This window comes from Manis javanica, chromosome 6, assembly GCF_040802235.1.
Source record: "Manis javanica isolate MJ-LG chromosome 6, MJ_LKY, whole genome shotgun sequence".
Lineage (NCBI taxonomy): Eukaryota > Metazoa > Chordata > Mammalia > Pholidota > Manidae > Manis > Manis javanica.
Window position 1 is genome coordinate 75,769,091 of NC_133161.1, and position 24,694 is coordinate 75,793,784.

Sequence of the window (24,694 nt, forward strand, 5' to 3'; positions counted from 1 at the left end):
GCAAAAATTTACTAAACCACCTGATTTTCAATGGATGAAAAATGCAGGTTAAAAAAAGCCTGCAGGACTTTACCAAATTAATTTTTCAAAGTTCTAAATAGTAGAAAATATTCAGGGAAAATATTAGTTGGAGCCCAGAGCTGAAGTCACTCTGTGAATATTTTGGAGTTGCATGTTCAATATTTAGAGGCCTCAAATGACCTACTTTCTCTCTACCACAATATATGAAAAATTGGTAAAACCGAACTTTACTTGCCAAAATAAGTATCATACCAGTATTTTTAGTCTACACTAAACATTTACTGAAAAAACCAAATGGGTGAAATAATTACATAAGAAACTCAATGAACAGAAGTTCAATTCAATTCCTGAGCCAACCAACTTCCGAAGTTCAAAATTATAACAACAATGTTCTTGTATAAGGCTTTAAACCTAAAGAATTGTGTTGTTATATAATAAGGCTTTAAATCTAAACTGAGAGTATGCCTAAGACATTTAAGGAGTAAGGCAAGGCATTACTGTATAACTATTAATAGACACTTTTTAATAGTAAAGTATTAATAGTAGAATCTATTTGATAATGATATGATGAAGGGAGGTTGTCTTGTTTTGGTTTGCTTTTGTAAACTGTTCAATTTTTCCAAAATATCAGTAGAGAATCAGCAAACGAAAGGAATAGTTCAAAATGTTTTTGTTTAGACAGAAAGATGCACAGCCTCATTGAGCTACCATTAAACATATGCCTACTAATACTCTGCTCATATTTGGAGAAATACAAAACTAAATATAAACACTTTCTGCTTGAAGGCTATTATCAGTTTTATGATTCTCTTTGAAGGTTATCAATGATCTAGTCCAAGATTTTACAGATGAGAAAACTGGAAAATGGGAAGGTTGTGTGGCTTATTAAAGGACATGCAACTAGTAAATAACAAAATAAATTTAGAACTCAGTTCTATTTCCACTAAACCAACTTCTACCCAACTCCACGTGATTTGATACATAAAAATTTTTAATGTATTCATTAAGAGACATGGGTGAGATATCCATAGTTTGGTAACGCTGAAAGGCAGAAAGAAGCAAAAGAAATGCATAAATATTGATTTGTTCATTTTGCTCAATTTGAGACAAGGCTATTTAAAACATACAAATGATTTACAGTGACTTTTTTTCCAAAAAGTAAAACCCTTTAGACAGAGCTTATTAAACAGATCCCTTTACTAGACATGGATTACATGCACCATCAACTACTTGGACATGAAGAACAGACTTAGTATTATCCACACAAACACACAAGTTGAAATTTAAGCCAAATATTAAAATTTATTTTAGCCACAATACTAAATTCATGTGTAAATTGCAACTGAAGTCAGCACTTACATTCATTTCACAGAAAAGAATTGTGCAAATAAAAATGAAAATACTGTAAAACCAGCCCAGACCAGTGTTCACACAAATCTGTGTGATATGACTGAAACTCTTAAACACAATTTAGAGTGTAATTTAAATAAGGTTAAGATACAAGTCCCTTTCTTCTCCCAAACTTTCTCTGATGAATGAGAAAATGTTCATTTGATGACCTAAAACCAGCCATAACAAAAATGAGGAAGCAAAAAAAACAGTACCCACCACTGAAGTTATTCATTAGTGTCAGATGCTACAGTGAAAAGTAAGATTTAAAAAAAGGAGACGGGAAAAAGCAGACAAGGTCTCTGCCCTGTGAAGTTTAACTCTGAAGGAGCTTTTATAAAATGCATTACCCAAAGAAGCACTATATATGTTGGAGCCTGCTTAAGACCATCCTCTTTTTAAAAACATGTTTAAGTATCTGTAAAATAAAGGTAAGCAAATCAGACTTGCTTATTGTTCTATTTACCTAACTTAAAAATATTTTGGCTAAATTAAAAAATGTTAAATACAGCCTGTCTTCTTCACTAGGAAGCACAAATGGTAAATTAAACCGATTCCATTGTTACTTTACTGCTTACAATTTAAAAGTGCCTAACACTCAGTGAGTCAGGTGTTCCTGCTAGATAGGCAAACATCTGTAATCACCCAAGTTTAAAAAAATAGTCAAAGTTATTGAATATAAGTCCTAGTATAAATACCTGTATTCCACATAAGATGCTAGACACGTTTTTACACAAACAAAAAAAGAAAAACACAGATTGCAAAGGAAGAAAAAATCCTGTAACTCTCTAATTCTTAAAAGTATTGATGGTTGATGAAGAGGGGTTTGATGGAATGAAGTAATTTTAAAACAACTTAATGGCTCAAAGAAATTCCTAAGAAATGAATGCCCAGGACTTCAGCTTTTTTAATACTCAGAAAAAAGACTTAAAGAAAATATATCAGCACGTTAAAAATCAGTTATTTCTGAATACTAGGATTATATGGCAATTATTCCTTGTATGTTTCTATATTTTCTAGAGAAAAGGAATACTACATTTACAATTATACAACATTTAAGGAAAGGCAGACCTTGGAATACATTCATTGCCACGAAGAGTCAGGTACCTCCACGTTTCCACTTTTAACAGATGCAGAACACCCCACTAGCACTAATAAAATAGTGGGGAGGAAACACACACACACACACACACGTCTGGCATGTAGGCACTCTATATATTTGTGGATTTAAATGACTTAATGTATACGGAAACAAACCAAATAAACAAAAATACATTCCGATTTTGAGGCAGCACAGTAAACAATCACGGTAACGACTACTTCACGAAAAGCTGGCTGACAGCTTTTCACTAAGTGAAAGCGGTCTTCCTTCTGTCCTTTTACTGACACTAGATTGTACATTCAAAACAAATCCTCTCCCAGCCCCGCCCCAAGCCCTACACTGGGCTGTTTTCAGTGTTGGAACTGACGCAAAGTGCGGGGCCTCGGCGGTGCCCAGACCCGGGTCCCTCTCAGGGTGCTCGCGTTGGGGACACGCCTGGTAAGGCGGAGACTGGGGCCCCAGCCCGGTCGCCGGGGCCCCCAGTGGCTCACCCGCGGCGCCGGCGGCCTCCGGCCCCGGTCCCCGGCTGCGGGCCGCGCCGTACCTGCACACCGTGATCAGGTTCCTCCTCTCCACCGCAGCGTTGCGGGCGCTCAGGCTCTTCTTGCCGCTGCCGCTACCGCCGCCGCCGCCCCCTCCCCGGCTCCCGCCCAGGCCCCCCAGGCTACGGGAGGCCATGGCAGGCTGAGGCCCCCACCCCTTTTGTCTCGTGCGATCCCTCCCGCCCCCCACCCCTGCTTCCCCCGGCTCTCGCTCAGCGTGCGAAGGTGGGGGCGCGGGAGGGCGGTAGGAAAGGAGCGGGAGAGGGGGGATGCAGAGGACGGCGGGGAACTCGCACCCGGGCCCTGAGGGCTCGCGCTCAGCCCTGGAGCTCCACACACACTCTGGTGCACACACGCACGCACCGCCCCCGCCCTCGCCCTAGCGCTCGCGCGTGCGGGTTGGCGTCGGAATCTCCCTATTTCCCGAGGGTCCTCGGCTGTCCGCGCGCGTGCACGCCTGCCCCGCACGCCCAACCACCCGCGCTCAGACGCCGCTAGCGCCCCAGCCGGGAGGGCTGAGGTGAGGCCACGAGCCTGTCGCGCGCTGCCCCGCTCTGCCGGCGCCCTTCAGGCTAACACAGCCCCACCTGAAGCCAATCGCGGCGCGCGAGGGGCGGGGCCGGCCGTGCTGCTCTCCAAAGCAACGTGCTGGAGTACCGCCCCGGCGCGTGGGCAGCTGTCAAGACGCCGGGCTCGCGCTCTTGGCTCGCATGCCGCAGACAGTCTGCACGCCGGGGAACGGCGCTGCAGTTTGCACGGGAATTGTGGGATGCGGGGCCCCGGAGTGCGCTAACTGGTTTAAAGGCTGATCTTTTTCCTGGAAGCCGACCCCCAAGTCCTGTGGCATCCATAGCTACAGAGTGGAGAATGCAGCAGCGCCAGCTGCTCCATCTGACCCAGAGCCAGGCTTCCAGGAAGGGAGCGGGGTTCCTTTTGTCCGAACGCCTTACCGTGGCCTGAGAAACCGAGACAGCCGAAGCAGGGAGGCTACCCGTAGACTATCCCTCTTGGGGCGTATGGTGTGGAATTTCTTAACTCTCCACACCATGTTGCCCCTACCCTAGTCGCAGGAGTTCCTGCAGCCGCCCACATAAGAACGAACGTAGGCGGTGAGAGCGTACAGTCTTTCTCACGTCCCGCGCAGTGTCCCCCGAATTGAGTGGTCGGGGGCCATCAGCCGAGAGGCAGTTCGACGAGCCCGGCCCGGCCCGGCGGCTCCGTAGGTAGAAGCCGGAAGGGCCGCCTTCGTCGCTCGTGTTGGGAACCTACCGCTCACTTTCTAGAGCTTGTCCGCCCCACCGGCTTTACCAGCGAGAATGTCTTGGTTTCCGCCACGGAGCTCTCTAGCACTCACCTAAATCTGGCTGTGCACTTACGCTTGTATCAATATTCCCATATTTTAGGGTGAAATCCTTAGTGACTGCTGTCCCTGTGGGGCCTAGCACAATGCTGTGCAAAGAACAGGTTCTCAATAGACGTTAGTTAAATTTAACTTGCAGTCTCTTTTGGCATTGTTTTTCTGAAATTTTAGTTTTGGTGGCTCCAACATCCATATAACTTCCACCACTGGTTTTGAAGTTTCTGTCAAAGAAGAATGTTTTAGAATATACAGCTTAGAAGGTATAATTTATATCTAAGTACTTCATGTATATTATACAAAGTACTACAGGAGGTACTGTTACTCTATGTTGAACAGATTTGTATAAAATAAAGCTGTACTAACTTCTGAGGTTGTAAAACTATTTAAATCTCTATTTAAAAACATCAAGTCAAAGAGAGCCCTCTCAGCTACTAAGTCTTATGGCAGATTAAAAATCTGTATAGGAAAAAAAAGTTTGTCTTGACTAATTTATTACAATAAATATTGATGCATTAAAATGAAAAGAAAATAATCCAGACTTTAAACTTGGTTTTTCTCAGTCAAAACAGGAGGGTTTTCTAGGTCACTGCACTTGTTCCAAACATTTCTTCTCTGCTCAGTGGTGACCTCAAGTATCATAAGTTTACCCTCCTAGAAGCTTGAACTTAACTTGTCTCTCCTTGCTAGCCCAACAGTTTGAATTCGGAAGTAGCCATCAAGAAACTGATGTACTAGTTATGCATGCAGTCTCAACAAATATTTACACTGACAATGGTAAATGCTGTTCAAAATTGTTATTGTTGTTTAAACACAGGTTAAAACTGCATAGGGAAAAGATTGGAAAGCCATCAGTTATCAAGAAAACTCCTAGACATCCGTGCTGATTTGTCCCGTGGGAGGGAGAGAACACACATATATTCTCTCAAAAATGAAACATTTCTGAGTTTCAGAAGACAAAACGGAGTGGTCATGTCAAATGGAGAAAAGTGAGGTGTCGTTATTTTCAAAATCGGCTTTGTAGCCTCTAATACATTTTCATGTTATTTGTACTACAAATTTGTATTTATGACTGAAGATTTAGTAAAACTCCATCTTAGATGATTAGGTAATAATGTTATTTTTCATATGTTACCTTTAGAGGGATTCAGTTGACATTGGTACTTGCTGAACAAGATTGCACTTTAAGACAGCCATTTTTTGTATGTGCAACATGTCATTAAACTGCCACATGGAGGCCTTATTTGATAAAGCCTTTCCTTAATTATCCTGAGCAGTATGTCCTGTGTCTCATTCTTCCTCTAGGGGAAGAGATTGAAGATCCTGGTCTAGATTACTAATCTGGAGATAATTAATCAGCTATATCCAGTATAAAATACTACTGATGAGCTACATGATTTTCCACACTACTTTTTAAACTTCTTTCAGCACCAATTGCAATTCTCAGCACCAATTGCAATTCTTTTTTTATCTGAGCATTTGCACAAAGGTTATCTAGAGCTGCAAAAAGACTCACAATAAAAATAGTGAAAATAGTAGATGCCTAATTTAACCTATAAGAATTCTGTAGAATTGAAGGGGCAAGACTATACTTATTCAACATTTTCCCAATTTCCTATTTCTCCCCATCAAAAAAAGACAAAATTATAACTGTAACATATAAAACGTCCTCAAATCTAAAATATATAACCAGAGAGATTACCAAATCATTATTTATTTTAATCTCAAAGAAGAAATGGGCTTTCTAAGTGTGCCCAAACCCAGCACCCATACAGAAAACACTAATAAAATTGAAGACATGAAATTTTTAAATATCCTCAAAGCAAGTTTCTCCATAAACACAAGCATAGGAAAAATTACAGTCTGAGAAAACATACTTGAAACTCTTAGAATGGACATAAAGCTGATTTCCTTTATATACACAGTACCTTAAGATCAACAAACAGTTTCAGTAGAACAATGATGGTGAAGCCAAAAAGGAGAGTAAGAATCAGTGGAAAGAGCAAATCATGTAACTTCTTTCAAAAGTTGTGAAGGGGGCGAAACAAGGGGGTGGCATAGGTAAATGTTGAGTAGAGGGATGTTTTTTATCCCTATTGTTGCGTTCTTCCTTTTCAAGGAAGTGACTTGAACACTTTGTAAAACTAATAGAATGAATTCACTGGGAGGGAAAGGTTAATATGGCATGAAAGAAAAATGAACAGAAATAAGAATGCAGAAAAGCAAAGGCACAGATGGCTGGGATGAGCTTTAAAGGTACCAATTCTCAACTGTAATCAGAGAGAAAGGTGGGAGTGTGTGTGCAGATGTAAGTTGTTTTGAACTTCTTATTATTAGAAAGTTGATCAAGTTCCTGTCTGATAGCTTCTGATATACCAAATAAAAGACAACATCACTGGTCGAAAGATTCAAATAGTCCTTCTTACTGTGAGTAGGAAAGTAAGTTGACTAACGAAGTCTGGGACTCCTGTTCAGTGTGTGAGGACCCATTTGAAACTGGCAATGATGGATTTACCATGGGACACATCCACCCTATTGTGTAACTTTCTTTGGTATTATTAGTGTCTTGGTCATCTCAGGATGCCATATCAAACACCATAGCCTGGATGTCTTAAACAATAGAAATTTGTTTTCTCATAGTCCTGGAGGCCAGGAAATTCAAGATCAAGGTGCTAGTCAATTGGGCTCCTTAGGAGAACTCTCTTTCTGGCTTGTAGGTGGCCAACATTTCCCTATGTCCTCACATGTCCTCTTTGTGTGCAGAGTGGGATAAGCAGGTGAGAGAAAGAGAATGAGCTCTTTGGTGTCTCTTCTTAGAGGGGCATGAATTCCATTATTAGGATCCATTTTATGATCTCATCTAACTCTAATCACCTCCCAAAGGCTCCATCTCCAAATTCCATCACATTGAGAGGTAGGGCCTCAATGTATGGATTTTGGGGGAACACAAACATTCAGTCCAGACCACTTAGGCTTCTGGCAGGCAAGTAATAAGAAAAATGTTGATTTCATGCAGGACTGAGATTCTCTGGGAGGGTAAATATTCTAAAGGATGAAAAATATTTAAAAAGAAAACAAGGAAGTTTGGAATATTAAAAAGAGCGTGATTATAAATGAACTTTAAGTTAGATGTAAGAGGGAAAGAAGAAAGGAGATAGGTGATGGCTTGGTATCGAGAAAAGGGATCAAAGGATTGAGTTTGAGTTCAGAATTCAAAGAATAATCATAAGTGATATAGTTAAGCAAGCTAGGGGAAGAGATTGAAGATCTTGGGCAGAGTGATATGCTTCAATTAGCGATCTTGGAATTAGAGCTGTTTCGGGTGATGACAAATTGCGATTACGGTAATGGGTGGCAGCAGAGGAGTAGGTCTGGTGAAGAAGAGGTAAAACAATTCAGATGTCATGAGTATTGGATGGCTATTTTGAAGTCACCCAGAATGGTGGCAGGATTAAAACACACAGTAGTTGCTCTGTTATCTTCAATAATTTAGGAGGAGTAAGTGGGAGATTGGTAGATGACAATATTGTCAAATTATCTAAGCCTCAAAGATCCAGGGCAGATTTTGTTGAGTTTGCTTGCTTTGTACAAGAGGATAGAGAAACATGAGGCAGTAGAAGTCCCGGAAAACACTACTACTCTGGCCCTGAGGTACAAAAGAGATGAAAATATTTAGAAGCAAAATAAAAACACATTTGAGTACAAAAAGGGAAGCAGAGTCCTCAGTAGAGATCCAGGTTTCCTTTGAGAAAAAAGGGTGGAGGGACCACTCAGAAGAAATGAAGGATACAAGGGAATACAAGGTAGTATTGGTGACAGAACAAAAATTCCAGAAGGTACCATGGAACCAGGTAGCAGACAAGTTCAAAGTCAACGAAGTGCAAAACATGTTGGTACATTAGGGTATGGATAGTGAAGCTGGCATTACAGGCTATGCTGAAGAGCACCTTGACAGGTCTCACAAATTGTTTCTTGTAGAAAAGCCCACTCCTTGGGTAAAGAGAAATAAAAACAATGTGGATTTACTCTTAAAATCTCCTTGAGGAAGGCAATATGGGCCCTGAGTTCAGAGGGCTTTTCTTTACTTATCTTGGAGAGGGGTGTTAACAAACCAAAAATTACAGACTACAGACATTACTTGGATTATATCAATTAACCTTCAGAGCCATTCTCTGAATATTATTCTCCCATTTACAAACAAGGAAATAGAGACTTAAAGAGGTTAAGTAACTGGCAGAAAGCCACACGATAAATGGCACAGCCGAGATTAAAATCTTCATCTATTAAATGCAAAATGGACCCCTAGATTCACTATTTTTCCTGACATGTTTTGCAATCTTTTTGCGAAAGTATCCCCAGTAAGGCTTAAACACAGTACCTCTGCTTTGTAAACATAGTGTTTAAGAATCAAGAACGATATACCATGACAAATTACATCACTTGCGGAATGTAGAGTCTTTAGGGAGTTGAAAGCAGCAGCAGAGGTTGGCTTCCATAATGCATTACAAAAAATGTGGAATGAGTTTTACCACTGGAACTAGCAAGAAAGACACCTGATCATTTTAGGCTTAGGGAAGGCAGCAATCTTTAGGGAGGGCAGATTGAATTATTGTACACCAAAGGGAATTGTCAGCATTCTCCAGCACATTTATTTCATTTTCTACTCACTCCTCTCCTCTTCAATGTTTCTATTACACATCATTAACATGTGTGTACTAGATCACCTTAGTGAAAATAAACATTCTTCTACTACAACATAATAAAATACTATTCCATGGTGTAGTTATATCATAATTTACTGGATCAATCCCAGATTGTTGATTTTTGGCATGTTTCCAATGTTGCTATGAACAGCATAAGCATTTCAATATCTGCACATCCAAAATGATTACTTTTAGAGAAATTGTTATATATACTCTGATTGAGAAAGTACATGTTGAGTCAAAGGATATGAAAATTTTAATGGGTGCAAATTAAATTTTTCTCTAGTGATGTCTTACCAATTTACATTCCTACTAACACCCTTGCCCACTCTGTGAACTGTTGTTCTCCTTGCTGTTTTCCATGTAACAAAGGGCAATCAATATCTTACTTATATTTAACTTTTTTATAAGTAGTAAAATCGTGCATTTATTCCATGTACTTATTTGTAATTCATATTTTCTCTTTGGGTTTTGCCTATTCATGTCCTTTGCCCTTGCTTTCAAGAGTTAGTCTTTGTTATAGTGGTTTATTATCATATTAGTCTGTTGTATGTAAAACAACTTCTTTTTCTAATTTGTTCTTTCATCTTTTATGTTAACTGTAACAATTAGCATTATTGTATGTAGAGACACTGAAAATGTTTTATCTAAAAGAAATTCATCAATATTTTCCTTTATGAGTTTTTTCCTTTGATCACTTTAAAAGGCTTTTGTCACCTACCAAGATTGTACAGAAAAGTTATGGTTTCCTTTTATTTTTACTTTCATAAATGCTTTTTTAAAATTTTATTTTGGTATCATTAATCTACAATTACCTGAGGAACATTATGTTTACTAGACTCCCCCATCACCAAGTCGCTCCCACAAACCCCATTACAGTCACTGTCCATCAGCGTAGTAAGACACTGTAGAATCACTATTTGTCTTCTCTGTGTTGCACAGCCCTCCCCGTGACCCCCCATTATGCATGCTAATTATAATGCCTCCTTTCTTTACCCCCCACCCCCTTATCCCTCCCTTCCCACCCAACCTCCCTAGTCCCTTTCCCTTTGGTAAATGTTAGTCCATTCTTGGGTTCTGTGATTTTGCTGCCATTTTGTTCCTTCAGTTTTTTCTTTCTTCTTACACTCCACATATGAGTGAAATCATTTGGTACTTGTCTTTCTCCACCTGGCTTATTTCACTGAGCATAATACCCTCTAGCTCCATCCATGTTGTTGCAAATGATAGGATTTGTTTTCTTCTTATGGCTGAATAATATTCCATTGTGTATATGTACCACGTTTTCTTTATTAAATTCATCTACTGATGGACACTTAGGTTGCTTCCATTTCCTGGCTATTGTAAATACTGATGCGGTAAACATAGAGGTGCATATGTCTTTTTCAAACTGGGCTGCTGCATTCTTAGGGTAAATTCCTAGAAGTGGAATTCCTGGATCAAATGGTATTTCTATTTTGACCTTTTTGAGGAACCTCCATACTGCTTTTCACAATGGTTGAACTAATTTACATTCCCACCAGCACTGTAGGAGGGATCGCCTTTTCTGCAACCTACCCAACATTTGTTGTTGTTTGTCTTTTGGATGGTGGCAGTCCTTACTGGTGTGAGGAGATATCTCATTGTGGATTTTTGTTGTTGTTGTTGTTGATACTTTGCTTTATTCTCTAAATGATATGTAGAATTTTTATATAGCACTTACAATAAAACAGTAAAATATAAGTAAGGCTTAAGGAAAATGTAAATTAGAACAGAATATTAAGAGGAAAACATAAAATTCACATATTCATACATGCAGATTGTAAGGTCCCATATGTTGGGCTGCATTTTTGGCTCTTCCAGAGAACTGAAATGAATAAACACAATTGATCACATAGTTTTTCCTTTTCATAAAGAAATCCCTTGCCAGTTCCTTGAGAGAAAGGTTATTCTGGCAACAAATTCTGAAATAAATTTCTCTTGTGTGCATCATATAGAAGACAATGAGAGGTGAGGTAGGTGGTGACTTTAGCAACTTTGCTGCAGCATCAGTTAGCAAGGCTGAATCTCAGTCTTCCAATTAAGCCTCAAGGCATAATGCCCACTCAACAAGCAAACGGCGGAGTTGAGGCAAACTCAGGTATGTGTGTTAGTCAGATATAAACTTCACAATACTTCCTCCTTTCTTGGGCTCTAAAAGATTACCTTGTATGAACCTCAAACTTTGGCTAACATGAGGCAAGAGGTTAATTCCCTTACTAGTTATTATATTGTTTTCATTGTTACTACAAATGGCAGGAACTCAACTCAAACTAGCTTAAGCAAAACACAATTAAAGTTTTTATGAAAGTTTTATTGAAACCTAACTGATTAATTGTAGAGAAGTCAGGGTAGTTCAGGCTGTAGAGACAACTGCCTCTAGAGATTCCAATACTCCATCTCCAGGATCCTCCCTCCATCTCCTCTCTGTTTCATGTTGCCCTAACTCCTTTCTATCTCTGAGGCAGTCTAGGTGGCCATTGTAGCCTGCCAGCCTCAACAGCCAAAGATGAAAGAGAGTTCTTCCTTAGTGGGTAAAGTTATAACAATCCTTGGGAGAGATTTACTAGTGTGGTTTAGATCATATACCCACTGTGGACCTCTGCTAACATTTATTGAGCACCTACTATGTACCAAGCTCTGTACTAGTGCCTTTCTGTGGATTATATACTCTTCAAAATAATCTTATGGGAGAGGTAGAAGGCAAATAAAAAATAAGTACTTTTGTATAGTTGATTTTAGCCTCGGATCAGCCTCTCAGTTCCTTGATCCCTCACCTGCAATGATCTTACCTTCCACCAAATCACACACTCTCATGGTCATACCCTAAAATTTATCTTCACCAATAACTACATAATCCCAATTTCAAGTGTCCTACTCTCCAATCACTGCTTTCAGTACCCTGACTCCAACATTCTTTGACCACTGGGTCCTCCAATCCATTGATCCTATTACCTTTCATTGCCTTATGAACACTTCCTTTCCCCAGCCCCAACATCATGTCCTTAATTCTCTCCCTACCTGGCTTAAAAACTATGGTTTATCATTGTCTTTGTCCTCTTAGGAGCTGATCCCAAAACAAGCATTTGTGTGCAAGTAGTTTAATTATTTATTTATTTTTGTAAATAAGAGCAAGAGAGCTGAGCCCACAGTAGGTGTCTGTTCTTTATCCTGTTAAATCATGTGGCTAGCTCCAGGCTTGCCTATTAGTCTTTTTTTTTTTGAGAGGGCATCTCTCATATTTATTGATCAAATGGTTGTTAAGAAAAATAAAATTCTCTATAGGGGACTCAATGCTCAATGCACAATCATTACTCCACCCCAAGCCTAATTCTCGTCAGTCTCCAATCTTCTGAAGCATAACGAACGAATTCTTACATGGTGAACAGTGCAAGGGCAGTCATCATAGAAACTTTCGGTTTTGATCACGCATTATGAACTATAAACAATCAGGTCAAATATGAATATTCGTTTGATTTTTATACTTTATTTATATGTGAATCCCACATTTCTCCCTTATTATTATTATTATTATTAATAAAATGCTGAAGTGGTAGGTAGATGCAAGATAAAGGTAGAAAACATAGTTTAGTGTTGTAAGAGAGCAAACGTAGATGGTCAGGTGTGTGCCAGTAGACTATGTGTTAATCCAAACTAGACAAGGGCAATAAAACATCCCCGGATGCAGAAGATTTCTCTCAAAACAGGGGGGGTGAGGTTCTAAGCCTCACCTCTGTTGATCCCCAATTTCTCACCTGATGGCCCCCCTGCGACGGTGCCTGTCTTAGGTTGGTCCTCCCTTGAGGAATCTTACCCATCTCTGGCTAACCAGTCATCTTCCGGGGCCACACAGGGAAATGTAAAGTTGGTAAGTGAGAGAGAAGCCATATTGTTTGAGAAGATTAGCTTTTTACTTCATTGGAGATTTATGCCGTGTGGCTTCTATGCCCAGCATTTGTCTTGAGGTATCTTTACCACTTGGAAGAATTATGATACTTGGTAAATTCGATATGTGGCACGAATTCTATTTAAGGGTTGTAATTAGGAAGGAAGAAGAAAAGCTATAGAAGGAGCAGATGGAAGAAAACATGGGAAGATAGATTATTTCTTTGACATATCTTCCTGTAGAGTAACTTAAGCATGTATAGGTTTTAAACTACTAATTAAATTGTGTACACACATTAACATAATATGAATACAGTTACATAACCAAAACAGACCTATAATTACCAGCCATCTCCAGTGAAACCAAGAAAACCTGTTAGGCATCCTAGGCATTTGTGAAAATTAATCTATGATATGATGGATATTGTCCAACTGAACTTGAACAGTCTGAGAGAAATCAGACAAGTTAAAACAACCCATTCCTGGGAACTGTTCACATCCCATATGTTCTTTTAACAGTAGATAGTCTGTAGTTGTAAGATTTTGGAGTGCTACAACTTGCACTTTTCCTAATTCCTGGTTGAGTTCCGACAGTATAGATCCAGTCAAATTTGTTGTTTTACTGTATACACAGGCCAGCTTAGATATCTCCTTCATTCCCATGGCAAGTCCAGGAACCTGTGGGATGGATGCAGCTACAACTGCAGCATTGCCTGAATTTTTGTTGAGGTTTTTTGATGATCATCTTCTGGTATGACTCTTCCAGAGAGTGCTGATGTTGGAAGTTCTTCTTCATATTGTATCTTAGTTCATTTTCTGAGTAGCCAAATTAGGCTTTGATCCTCTGTATAAACACAAACAGAGCCTTTGCCCACACTTTGATATGCCCTTTATAACACTGTGTAGAACTCATTGGAGGACACCACACAGGAACTGCTTTTTTTTGTTGTTATCATTAATCTACACTTACATGAAGCATATTATGTTTACTAGGCTCTCCACTATAACAAGTCCCCTCTATAAACCCCTTTACAGTCACTGTCCATCAGCATAGCAATATGTTTTAGAATCACTACTTGTCTTCTCTGTGTTGTACACCCCTCCCCTTTCTACCACCCACCCCCATTATGCATACTAATCTTAATACCCCCCTTTTTCTCCCCGCCCCTTATCCCTCCCTCCCTACCATCCTCCCCAGTCCCTTTCCCTTTGGTACCTGTGAGTCCATTCTTGGTTCTGTGATTCTCCTGCTGTTTTGTTCCTTCAGTTTTCCCTTTGTTCTTATACTCCACAGATGTGTGAAATCATTTGGTATTTCTCTTTCTCCACTTGGCTTATTTCACTGAGCATAATACCCTCCAGCTCCATCCATGTTGCTGCAAATGGTAGGATTTGCCCTCTTCTTATGGCTGAGTAATATTCCATTGTGTATATGTACCACATCTTCTTTATCCATTCATCTACCGATGGACATTTAGGTTGCTTCCAATTCTTGGCTATTGTAAATAGTGCTGCGATAAACATAGGGGTGCATCTGTCTTTTTCAAACTTGATTGCTGCGTTCTTAGGGTAAATTCCTAGGAGTGGAATTCCTGGGTCAAATGGTAAGTCTGTTTTGAGCATTTTGAGGAACCTCCATACTGTTTTCCATAATGGTTAAACTAATTTACGTTCCCACCAGCAGTGTAGGAGGGTTCCCCTTTGTCCACAGCCTCGCCAACATTTGCTGTTGTTTGTCTTTTGGATGGCAGCCATCCTTACTGGTGTGAGGTGATACCACATTGTAGTTTTAACTTGCATTTCTCTGATAATTAGCGATGTGGAGCATCTTTTCGTCTGTTGGCCATCTGTATTTCTGTTTTGGAGAACTGTTCAGTTCCTCTGCCCATTTTTTAATTGGGTTATTTGTTTTTTGTTTGTTGAGGCATGTGAGCTCTTTTTATATTCTGGACGTCAAGCCTTTATCGGATCTGTCATTTACAAATATATTCTCCCATACTGTAGGGTTCCTTTTTGTTCTATTGATGGTGTCTTTTGCTGTACAGAAGCTTTTCAGCTTAATATAGTCCCACTCGTTCATTTTTGCTGTTGTTTTCCTTGCCCGGGGAGATATGTTCAAGAAGAGGTCACTCATGTTTATGTCTAAGAGGTTTTTGCCTATGTTTTTTTCCAAGAGTTTAATGGTTTCATGACTTACATACAGGTCTTTGATCCATTTTGAATTTACTTTTGTATATGGGGTTAGACAATGGTCCAGTTTCATTCTCCTACATGTAGCTGTCCATTTTTGCCAGCACCATCTGTTGAAGAGACTGTCATTTTGCCATTGTATGTCCATGGCTCCTTTATCAAATATTAATTGACCATATATGTTTGGGTTAATGTCTGGAGTCTCTAGTCTGTTCCACTGGTCTGTGGCTCTGTTCTTGTGCCAGTACAAAATTGTCTTGATTACTATGGCTTTATAGTAGAGCTTGAAGTTAGGGAGTGAGATCCCCCCTACTTTATTCTTCTTTCTCAGGATTGCTTTGGCTATTCGGGGTCTTTGGTGTTTCCATATGAATTTTTGAATTATTTGTTCCAGTTCATTGAAGAATGTTGCTGGTAATTTGAGAGGGATTGAATCAAATCTGTATATTGCTTTGGGCAGGATGGCCATTTTGATGATATTAATTCTTACTAGCCACGAGCATGGGATGAGTTTCCATTTGTTAGTGTCCCGTTTAATTTCTCTTAAGAGTGTCTTGTAGTTTTCAGTGTATAGGTCTTTCACTTTGTTTAGGTTTATTCCTAGGCATTTTATTCTTTTTGATGCAATTGTGAAAGGAATTGTTTTCCTGATTTCTCTTTCTATTGGTTCATTGTTAGTGTATAGGAAAGCTACAGATTTCTGTGTGTTAATTTTTTATCCTGCAACTTTGCTGTATTCCAATATCAGTTCTAGTAGTTTTGGGGTGGAGTCTTTAGGGATTTTTATGTACAATATCATGTCATCTGCAAATAGTGACAGTTTAATTTCATCTTTACCAATCTGGATTTCTTGTATTTCCTTGTTTTGTCTGATTGCCATGGCTAGGACCTCTAGTACTATGTTAAATAACAGTGGGGAGAGTGGACATCCCTGTCTAGTTCCCGATCTCAGAGGAAAAGCTTTCAGCTTCTCGCTGTTCAGTAAAATGTTGGTTGTGGGTTTATCATATATGGCCTTAATTATGTTGAGGTAGTTGCCCTCTATTCCCATTTTGCTTAGAGTTTTTATCATGAACGGATGTTGAATTTGTCAAATGCTTTTTCAGCATCTATGGAGATGATCATGTGGTTTTTGTCTTTCTTTTTGTTGATGTGGTGGATGATGTTGATTGATTTTCGAATGTTGTACCATCCTTGCATCCCTGGGATGAATCCCACTTGGTCATGGTGTATGATCTTTTTGATGTATTTTTGAATTCGGTTTGCTAATATTTTGTTGAGTATTTTTGCATCTATGTTCATCAGGGATATTGTTCTGTAGTTTTCTTTTTTGGTGGGGTCTTTGCCTGGTTTTGGTATTAGGGTGATGTTGGCTTCATAGAATGAGTTTGGGATTATTCCCTCCTCTTCTGTTTTTTGGAAAACTTGAAGGAGAATGGGTATTATGTCTTCTCTGTATGTTTGATAAAATTCCGAGGTAAATCCATCTGGCCCGGGGGTTTTGTTCTTTGGTAGTTTTTTGATTACTGTTTCAATTTTGTTGCTGGTAATTGGTCTGTTTAGATTTTTTGTTTCTTTCTGGGTCAATCTTGGAAGGTTATATTTTTTTAGGAAGTTGTCCTTTTCTCCTAGGTTTCCCAGCTTGTTAGCATATAGGTTTTCACAGTACTCTCTAATAATTCTTTGTATTTCTGTGGGGTCCATCGTGATTTTTCCTTTCTCATTTCTGATTCTGTTGATTTGTGTTGACTCTCTTTTCCTCTTAATAAGTCTGGCTAGAGGCTTATCTATTTTGTTTATTTTCTGAAAGAACCAGCTCTTGGTTTCATTGATTTTTGCTATTTTATTCTTCTCAATTTTATTTATTTCTTCTCTGATATTTATTATGTCCCTCCTTCTGCTGACCTTAGGCCTCATTTGTTCTTCTTTTTCCAATTTCGATAATTGTGACATTAGACCATTCATTTGGGATTGTTCTTCCTTCTTTAAATATGCCTGGATTGCTATATACTTTCCTCTTACGACTGCTTTTGCTATATCCCACAGTAGTTGGGGCTTTGTGTTGTTGTTGTCGTTTGTTTCCATATATTGCTGGATCTCCATTTTGATTTGGTCATTGACTCATTGATTATTTAGGAGCGTGTTGTTAAGCCTCCATGTGTTTGTGAGCCTTTTTGCTTTCTTTGTACAGTTTATTTCTAGTTTTATGCCTTTGTGGTCTGTAAAGGTGGTTGGTAGAATTTCAATCTTTTGGAATTTACTGAGGCTCTTTTTGTGGCCTAGTATGTGGTCTAATCTGGAGAATGTTCCATGTGCACTTGAGAAGAACGTGTATCCTGCTGCTTTTGGGTGTAGAGTTCTGTAGATGTCTGTTAGGTCCATCTGTTTTAGTGTGTTGTTCAGTACCTTTGTGTCCTTACTTATTTTCAGTGTGGTGGATCTGTCCTTTGCAGTGAATGGTGTGTTAAAGTCTCCTAAAATGAATACATTGCATTCTATTTCCTCCTTTAATTCTATTAGTATTTGTTTCACATATGTTGGTGCTCCTGTATTGGGTGCATATATATTTATAATGGTTATATCCTCTTGTTGGACTTAGCCCTTTATCATTATGTAATGTCCTTCTTTATCTCCTGTTACTTTCTTTGTTTTGAAGTCTATTTTGTCTGATACTAGTACTGCAACACCTGCTTTTTTCTCTTTGTTGTTTGCATGAAGTATCTTCTTCCATCCTTTGACTTTGAATCTGTGCATGTCTTTGGGTTTGAGGTGAGTCTCTTGTAAGCAGTGTATAGATGGTCTTGCTTTTTTATCCATTCTGTTACTCTGTGTCTTTTGACTGGTGCATTCAGTCCATTTACATTTAGGGTGATTATTGAAAGATATGTACTTATTGCCATTGCAGGATTTAGATTCATGGTTACCAAAGGTTTAAGGGTAGCTTCTTTAGTATCTAACTGTCTAATTTTACTATGTAACTGTCTAACTAACATAAGCTATTATAAACACAGTCTGTTGATTCTTTATTTCTCTCCCTTCTTATTCCTCCTCCTCCATTCTTTATATGTTAGGTGTTTTATTCTGTAGTCTTTTGTATTTCCTTTGAGTGTTTTTGTGAGTAGTTGATTTTATTTTTTGCCTTTAGTTAGTATTTGCTTGGTCTGCTTATTTTGCTGTGATTTTATTTTCTCTGGTGATATCTATTTAGCCTTAGGGGTACTTCCATCTAGAGCAGTCCCTTTGAAATATCCTGTAGAGGTGGTTTGTGGGAGACAAATTTCCTCAACTTTGCTTGTCTGGGAATTGTTTAATCCCTCCTTCATATTTAAATGATAATCATGCTGGATACAGTATCCTTGGTTCAAGGCCCTTCTGTTTCATTGCATTAAAACTATCATGCCATTCTCTTCTGGCCTGTAAGGTTCTGTTGAGAAATCTGATGATAGCCTGATGGTTTTCCTTTGTAGGTGACCTTTTTTCTCTCTCTGGCTGCCTTTAATACTCTGTCCTTGTCCTTGATCTTTGCCATTTTAATTATAATGTGTCTTGGTATTGTCTTCCTTGGGTTCCTTGTGTTGGGAGTTCTGGGGCGTCTATGGTCCGAGAGACTATTTCCTCCCCTAATTTGGGGAAGTTTTCAGGAATTATTTCTTCAAATACACTTTCTATCCCTTTTTCTCTTTCTTCATCTTCTGGTGCCCCTATAATGCAAATATTGTTCCATTTGGATTGGTCACACAGTTCTCTTAATATTCTTTCATTCTTGGAGATCCTTTTATCTCTCTCTGCCTCAGCTTCTCTGTGTACCTGTTCTCTGATTTCTAGTCCATTAACAGCCTCTTGCACCTCATCCAGCCTGCCCTTAAGTCCTTCCAGAGATTGTTTTATTTCTGTATTCTCCCTCCTAACTTGATCCTTTGGCTCTTGCATATTTCTCTGCAGGTCCATCAGCATGGTTATGACCTTTATTTTAAATTCTTTTTCAGGAAGATTGGTTAAAATCTATCTCCCCAGGCTCCCTGTCAGGGGTTGTCTGGGTAATTCTGGATTGGATCAAATTCTTCTGCCTTTTTATGGTGATAGAGGTAGTCGTAGGCAGTTGACACATGTGTTAGCTGGGAGAACAATGTCCCTTCCTGTGCCTTGCCCTTCTCCGCTTCCTGTGCTTGTTACCCACAGACTGGGAACAGCTTCTGGTTTTATTTCCTGAGCCTCCGTGGGCAGGGCAGCTCTCAGGGTAGCCCAAATTCCACTGGGGAGTGGCAGGCGCTCTGGGTGTGCTCTCCTGCGAGAATGGCAACCTTTCGTGCCCTGTCCTGACTTCCTCTGTCTGTGCTGGGCTGCCACAGACCAGCAGTGCCTCTCACTCTGGCCCAGATGGCTGCAGAGGAGGCTCTGGGTAGCCACTGAGGGTGCGGCCGCTCTCAGGCTGCCTCTCTGCTATGGTGGGGCCACGTGGGAGGGGGAATGGATGGGAGGCTGTTTATCACCATGAGGGGCTTCAGAGCTGCACTGTTGCTGAGGGGGTTAGGGTGCCTGGAATTCCCAGGGATTCCCAGCTCTAGTCTGAGTATACCAGGACACTTCCATCCAGTTGTAAGGCCCCTGTCCCTTTAGGACTTTCAAAAAGCACTCTATTTTTTTTTTGTCCCAGGGGCACTGGCTGTGGGGACCTGCTCACAGATATTACTGTTCCGTTTCCCTGATGTCTAACACACCGTGCACTTTGTTTCTGTGCTCCTGGTGTGATGACTAGGGCTGGGTATTTTGCAGTCCTGGGCTCCCACTCCCTCCCCACTCTGACTCCTGTCCTCCTGCCAGTGGGCTGGGGTTGGGGGCGTTCGGGTCCTGCTGTGCCATGGCTTGTATCTTACCCCCGTCATGAGAAGCTGTGTTCTCATAGATGTAGATGTAGCCTGGCTGTTGTACTGTATCTTCTGGTCTCTCTTTTAGGATTAGTTGTATTTGTTGTATTTTCAAAAATATATATGGCTTTGGGAGGAGATTTCTGCCACCCTACTCATGCCGCCATCCTGGCTCCTCCCCTTGGTTTCCTTTTTATATCAAACACAGTTCATCTACTCTCATTTAAAAACATATTTCTGTGAAAATGTATATGCACTATGGCTCCAGGAGGACAGACAGTATGTTCACTATGTTTGGCCTCTGACACAGATTTGTTGGTGTTCAATAAATATGTTCTGAATGAAAAAAGTTAATCTAAATGGACTATGTGAAGTTGTAAAATTAGGATATAACTTAATTTTTTCCAAATAATTAAGGCACTTGTTGAATTCTACTTATTAAATTATACATCTTTTCCTTGCTGACTTGAAGTGTTAAATTTGTCATGTAATAATTTTTAAATAGTAATTTTGCATTTGTAATAAAGATTTGTGTTCACAATAATAAATCTGCAGAGACAACTAACATAAATATTTCACCGCAATGTTTTTCCAGATATTTCTCCAGACATACAATAGAGATATATGTACTTAAGTTTACCCAGATGGGCTCATGCTACATATAGTTGAAACATTTTTTTTACCATCTGTCACTATTTGTGTTTGTTTATGTTTTCTTCCTTTCAGAAAGTTTATATTTTTATGCAAAGCTATGTATTTTTATGTTTACAGCATCTGTGTTTGCATGCTTAGAAAAGCTTACTTTATTCTTAGATTATAAAAATGTTTACTTATCTTTCTGTGGTGTATTTATTTTTCCCTTTTATTTTTGCACTTGTATATTTGATATTTATAGAACTAAACTTGATATAACAGTCAATTGGTGAAAAAGCCTAACTTGTCCCAAATGGCCAACCATTATCAAATACTGGTACTAAATAATGCATCCTTTTGCACTGATATTAAATGTTAACTTTGTTAGGTACTAAATATTGTATTTATTTGAATCTGTCACTGGATTTTGTATTCTGAACCACTAATTTATTGTTTGTGATCCAGCAGGATCAAAATCAAATAAGTGCTAAAGACAATTATTTTAAATATCTGGTATAGCTCATATCTTCAATCATTCCCTTTCAGAATTTTCTTTAGTAATTCTGGAATGTCTGTTCTTTCACTCAAACACTAGAGTCAGTTTGACACATTCTACTCCTGAAAAGCCTGTAGTGGTTCTGATTAGAACTGCATTGCATTTAAAGATTGGGTTTAAAAAATCAATATCTTTGCAATTTTGCAATGTTCTAAGACCATGTTATGTATCTATTTCTCTGAATATCTGTTTCACTAAGTAGAGTTTTATAGTGTTTGTCATAGAGTTCCAGATTGATATTATGAATAGATTTCATTCTCATTTTTTATTTCTAACTAATTATAATTTTTACACAGAGAAGCAATTCATATTTGCACAATTACCTTTCCAAGTATACTAATTGCTTTTAATAGATTTTTAAAATTGATTCTCTTAGTTTTCCAGGTTAACAGTTATATCACCTGAGTTTACTCATGTGGTACTAATTATCCTGATAGACACGTGGTAGGTATTCAATAAGCATTAGATATAACTATAAAGATTTTCATTTTTATTTATATTAGTAAATTATCAGAAAGACTAATTGTCCATGATGAATTAAGTAAGTTTACATTTTTGGCTCTTGGAAAAAGGATTCTAAAATTCATCTGTTAGTAAAAGCATGCAAATATAGCCAAGACCATCTGGTAAAAGAAGAGTAACAGGGAAGATTTGCTTTATAAGATATTAAACTATGTTGTAAAGTATATAAAAACATATGATAAAACAGCACGATGCTGGCTCAAAAACAGAAAGACAAATAGTGAGGTTAGTGGAGTAATGCAAAAATCTCTTTAACTTCAAGAACTTACTTTCATATCTAAAAATGTGTGACTACCAATTCTTCAAATTGTACAAAGCAGTGTTTTGTAAGTTATCTTAGGCACATTATTAAAATGTAAGCTCTTATAAAATAAATATCTTGTGGATATTTTGGCAAAAGCTAAACATAAATGAGAAATGGGTTACTCAAAAAAGTATTGCTCTAATTCTTCACACAGATAGACTAAATGAGAAATTTGCCCTTTAAAACAATTTTCAAAAAAATTCTCCCTGAGAAATCCTTAAAGGCAAGAAAATTAGAACACATTTTAGTAACAGTTTACTATGCCCACAGTTGATTTTGCTTATGCATGCTTAAAAATATCAAAATGACAATTATAGCAATGATTGCCCCTCTGAATTTTCAGGGCATGTGTGTGTGTGTGTGTGTGTGTGTGTGTGTGTGTGTGTGTCTGTGTGTCTGTGTGTCTGTGTGTGTATAGTTTATGACCACTAAGATCTCTGCTTAGTGTTCAAAAATTGGACAGTTGCATCCTTCAACTCATAAATCTGGCCAAGTTATTTACCTGTGCAAACAAATGACTCTATGTAAGGAAAAATGATAGGATAATCATTCAAATATTTACCAAGCTTATGTTTAATTTACTGTGTTTTATGTATCTGATCTCGATAATGAGGTTAATATCCTCTCAAATGTTGGTTGGCAGAGTTTGGAAACCAATGCTTAGTAGGTATATGAACTTTCTATTGTTTTATAATCACCACAAACTAAGTGGCTTAAAAACACCCATTTATTAGCTCACTATTCTGTAGGTTAGAAGCCTGGTACCACATGACTGAGCTCTCTGTTCAGGGTCTCACAGGCTGAAATCAGGGTGTCAACTAAGCTGTGGTCTCATCTGGAGGCTCTGGGAAAAATCTATTTCAAAACTCATTCAGTTTGCTTGCAGAATCCAGTTTTTTCTGTTATAAGAGTGATGTCCCTGTTTTCTTGCTGACTGTTGACTGGGGGACACTCCTAACTCCTAGAGGTCACTCTCTAATTCTTTTCATATGGATTTCCCACCAGCAACAGTGCATCAAACCCTTGCATGCTTTGAAACTGTAACTTTTCTGCCATTAGCCAGAGAAAACTCTTAAAGAGTGCATGTAATTAGGTTTGGCCCACCTAGGTAATCTCCCTATCTTGTGTTCAACTGATTAGGAATCTTAATTACATCTGCAAAATCCATTTTTGCTATGTAAAATAATCTAATCATAGCAGTAACACTAAGGAGCCAGATCATAAGGGCTATTTTAGGAGTTTTGCCTACCACAGTGGTAAAAGAAGCAATGTATTCCTAAAGACATTTATTTTCTTAAATGTCTGTTAATGTGGAATCATCCTCCCCACTCCAAACCATTGATATTCTTAGGAATTTTGATACAGCTAGCTTCAAAGAGATCATCAACCTACTAGTGGTCTCCAAGTGTTGGGAAAATTATATCTGTTGTTATTTATTCATTCAATAAACATATTTTTGGTTGCTATATTAGGTTTCTCCAGAGAAACAGAATCAGGGGTGTATATATATATATGTAGATATAAAAGGAAATTTATTATAGAAGGTGTTCATGCAATTATGGAGGCCAAGATATCCCAAGATCTGCTGTTTGCAAGCTAGAGAACCAGGAAAGCTGGTTGTGTAATTCAGTCTAAGTCTGAAGGTATGTCAAGCAGGGTGTTGATGGTGTAAGTCTGACTCCAAAGGCCCAAGAATCGGGAGTCTGATGGCATAAGTCCTGGTCTGAGTCTAAAAGCCTGAGAACCAGGAACAGCAAAGTCGGAAAGCAAGAGATAATGGATGTCTTAGCTTAAGCAGAGAGAGGGAATTCACCCTTCCTTTTATTCTATTCAAGTCCTCAGCTGATTGGATGATGCTCACCCTAATTGGTGAGGGAGATATTTACTCAATCTACTAATTCACATGCTAATCTTTTCCATAGATACCCTCACAAACACATCCAAAAATAATGTTTTACCAGCTATCAGGCATCCCTTAGCCTGGTCAAGCTGAGATAAAATTAACCATCAGATTAGCTCATACCTCAAGGGTGTCTGGGAAAGAAGTATTGATTGAGCTGAAGTATGAAAAGCACTATTTTAGGTTGTGGAGTGCAATGGTGAGAAAATTCTGGCTTTCATGGAATTTAACGTTTAGATAGGAGAGAGAGGTATTAACGAAACCTAACTAAAAGTCATACAAATTTATAAAGTATGATAAATGCTCCAAAGGAGAAGAGAACATATAAAAGGGGAAGTTGGGAACAGGACTCCAGGAGATACTATTCCCACAGATACAATGCCCACAGTGCCCCAGGAGTTGAACAACATTGTGTCCCTGTGTCTGGGAAAGAAGTATTGATTGAGCTGAGGTATGAAGGAAGAACTAGGAATTAAGTAGGAATTGAAGGGCCTTGTGGTGGGAGAAAGTATGCAGGTAGAAGGAAGAGCCTATACTAATGGTCTCTGGCTGGAGGAAATGCACCATGCCTGAGGTTAATGTGGCTGGAGAGTTCATGGAGTAAAGGGGACTGGGAGGGCATTGCTGGAGATAAGACCAGAAAGCAAGCAAGAACTGGCTTTACACAGAAACTCACTGATCACAGTAAGTATTTGGATCTTTATCCT

At 38.9% G+C, this 24,694-nt stretch overlaps 2 protein-coding genes across 6 annotated transcripts in view; one reads left to right on the plus strand and one right to left on the minus strand.

The window, feature by feature from the left end:
- The window catches only part of RUNDC3B (RUN domain containing 3B), a 180,677-nt gene extending 176,535 nt beyond the window's left edge, over positions 1-4,142 (minus strand). For 2 of the 5 annotated variants that reach the window (XM_036990696.2, XM_036990694.2), the window contains exon 1: positions 3,057-3,634. In XM_036990696.2, coding sequence (XP_036846591.1) covers positions 3,057-3,190 — 134 coding nt within the window. In that variant the 5' untranslated portion in view covers positions 3,191-3,634. Of the gene's footprint in view, positions 1-3,056; positions 3,635-4,004 lie in introns of those variants that run through there. The other 3 variants (XM_036990699.2, XM_036990698.2, XM_036990695.2) reach the window with 2 other exon arrangements.
- The window catches only part of ABCB1 (ATP binding cassette subfamily B member 1), a 232,398-nt gene that overhangs the window by 80,536 nt on the left and 127,168 nt on the right, over positions 1-24,694 (plus strand). The window lies entirely within an intron of this gene.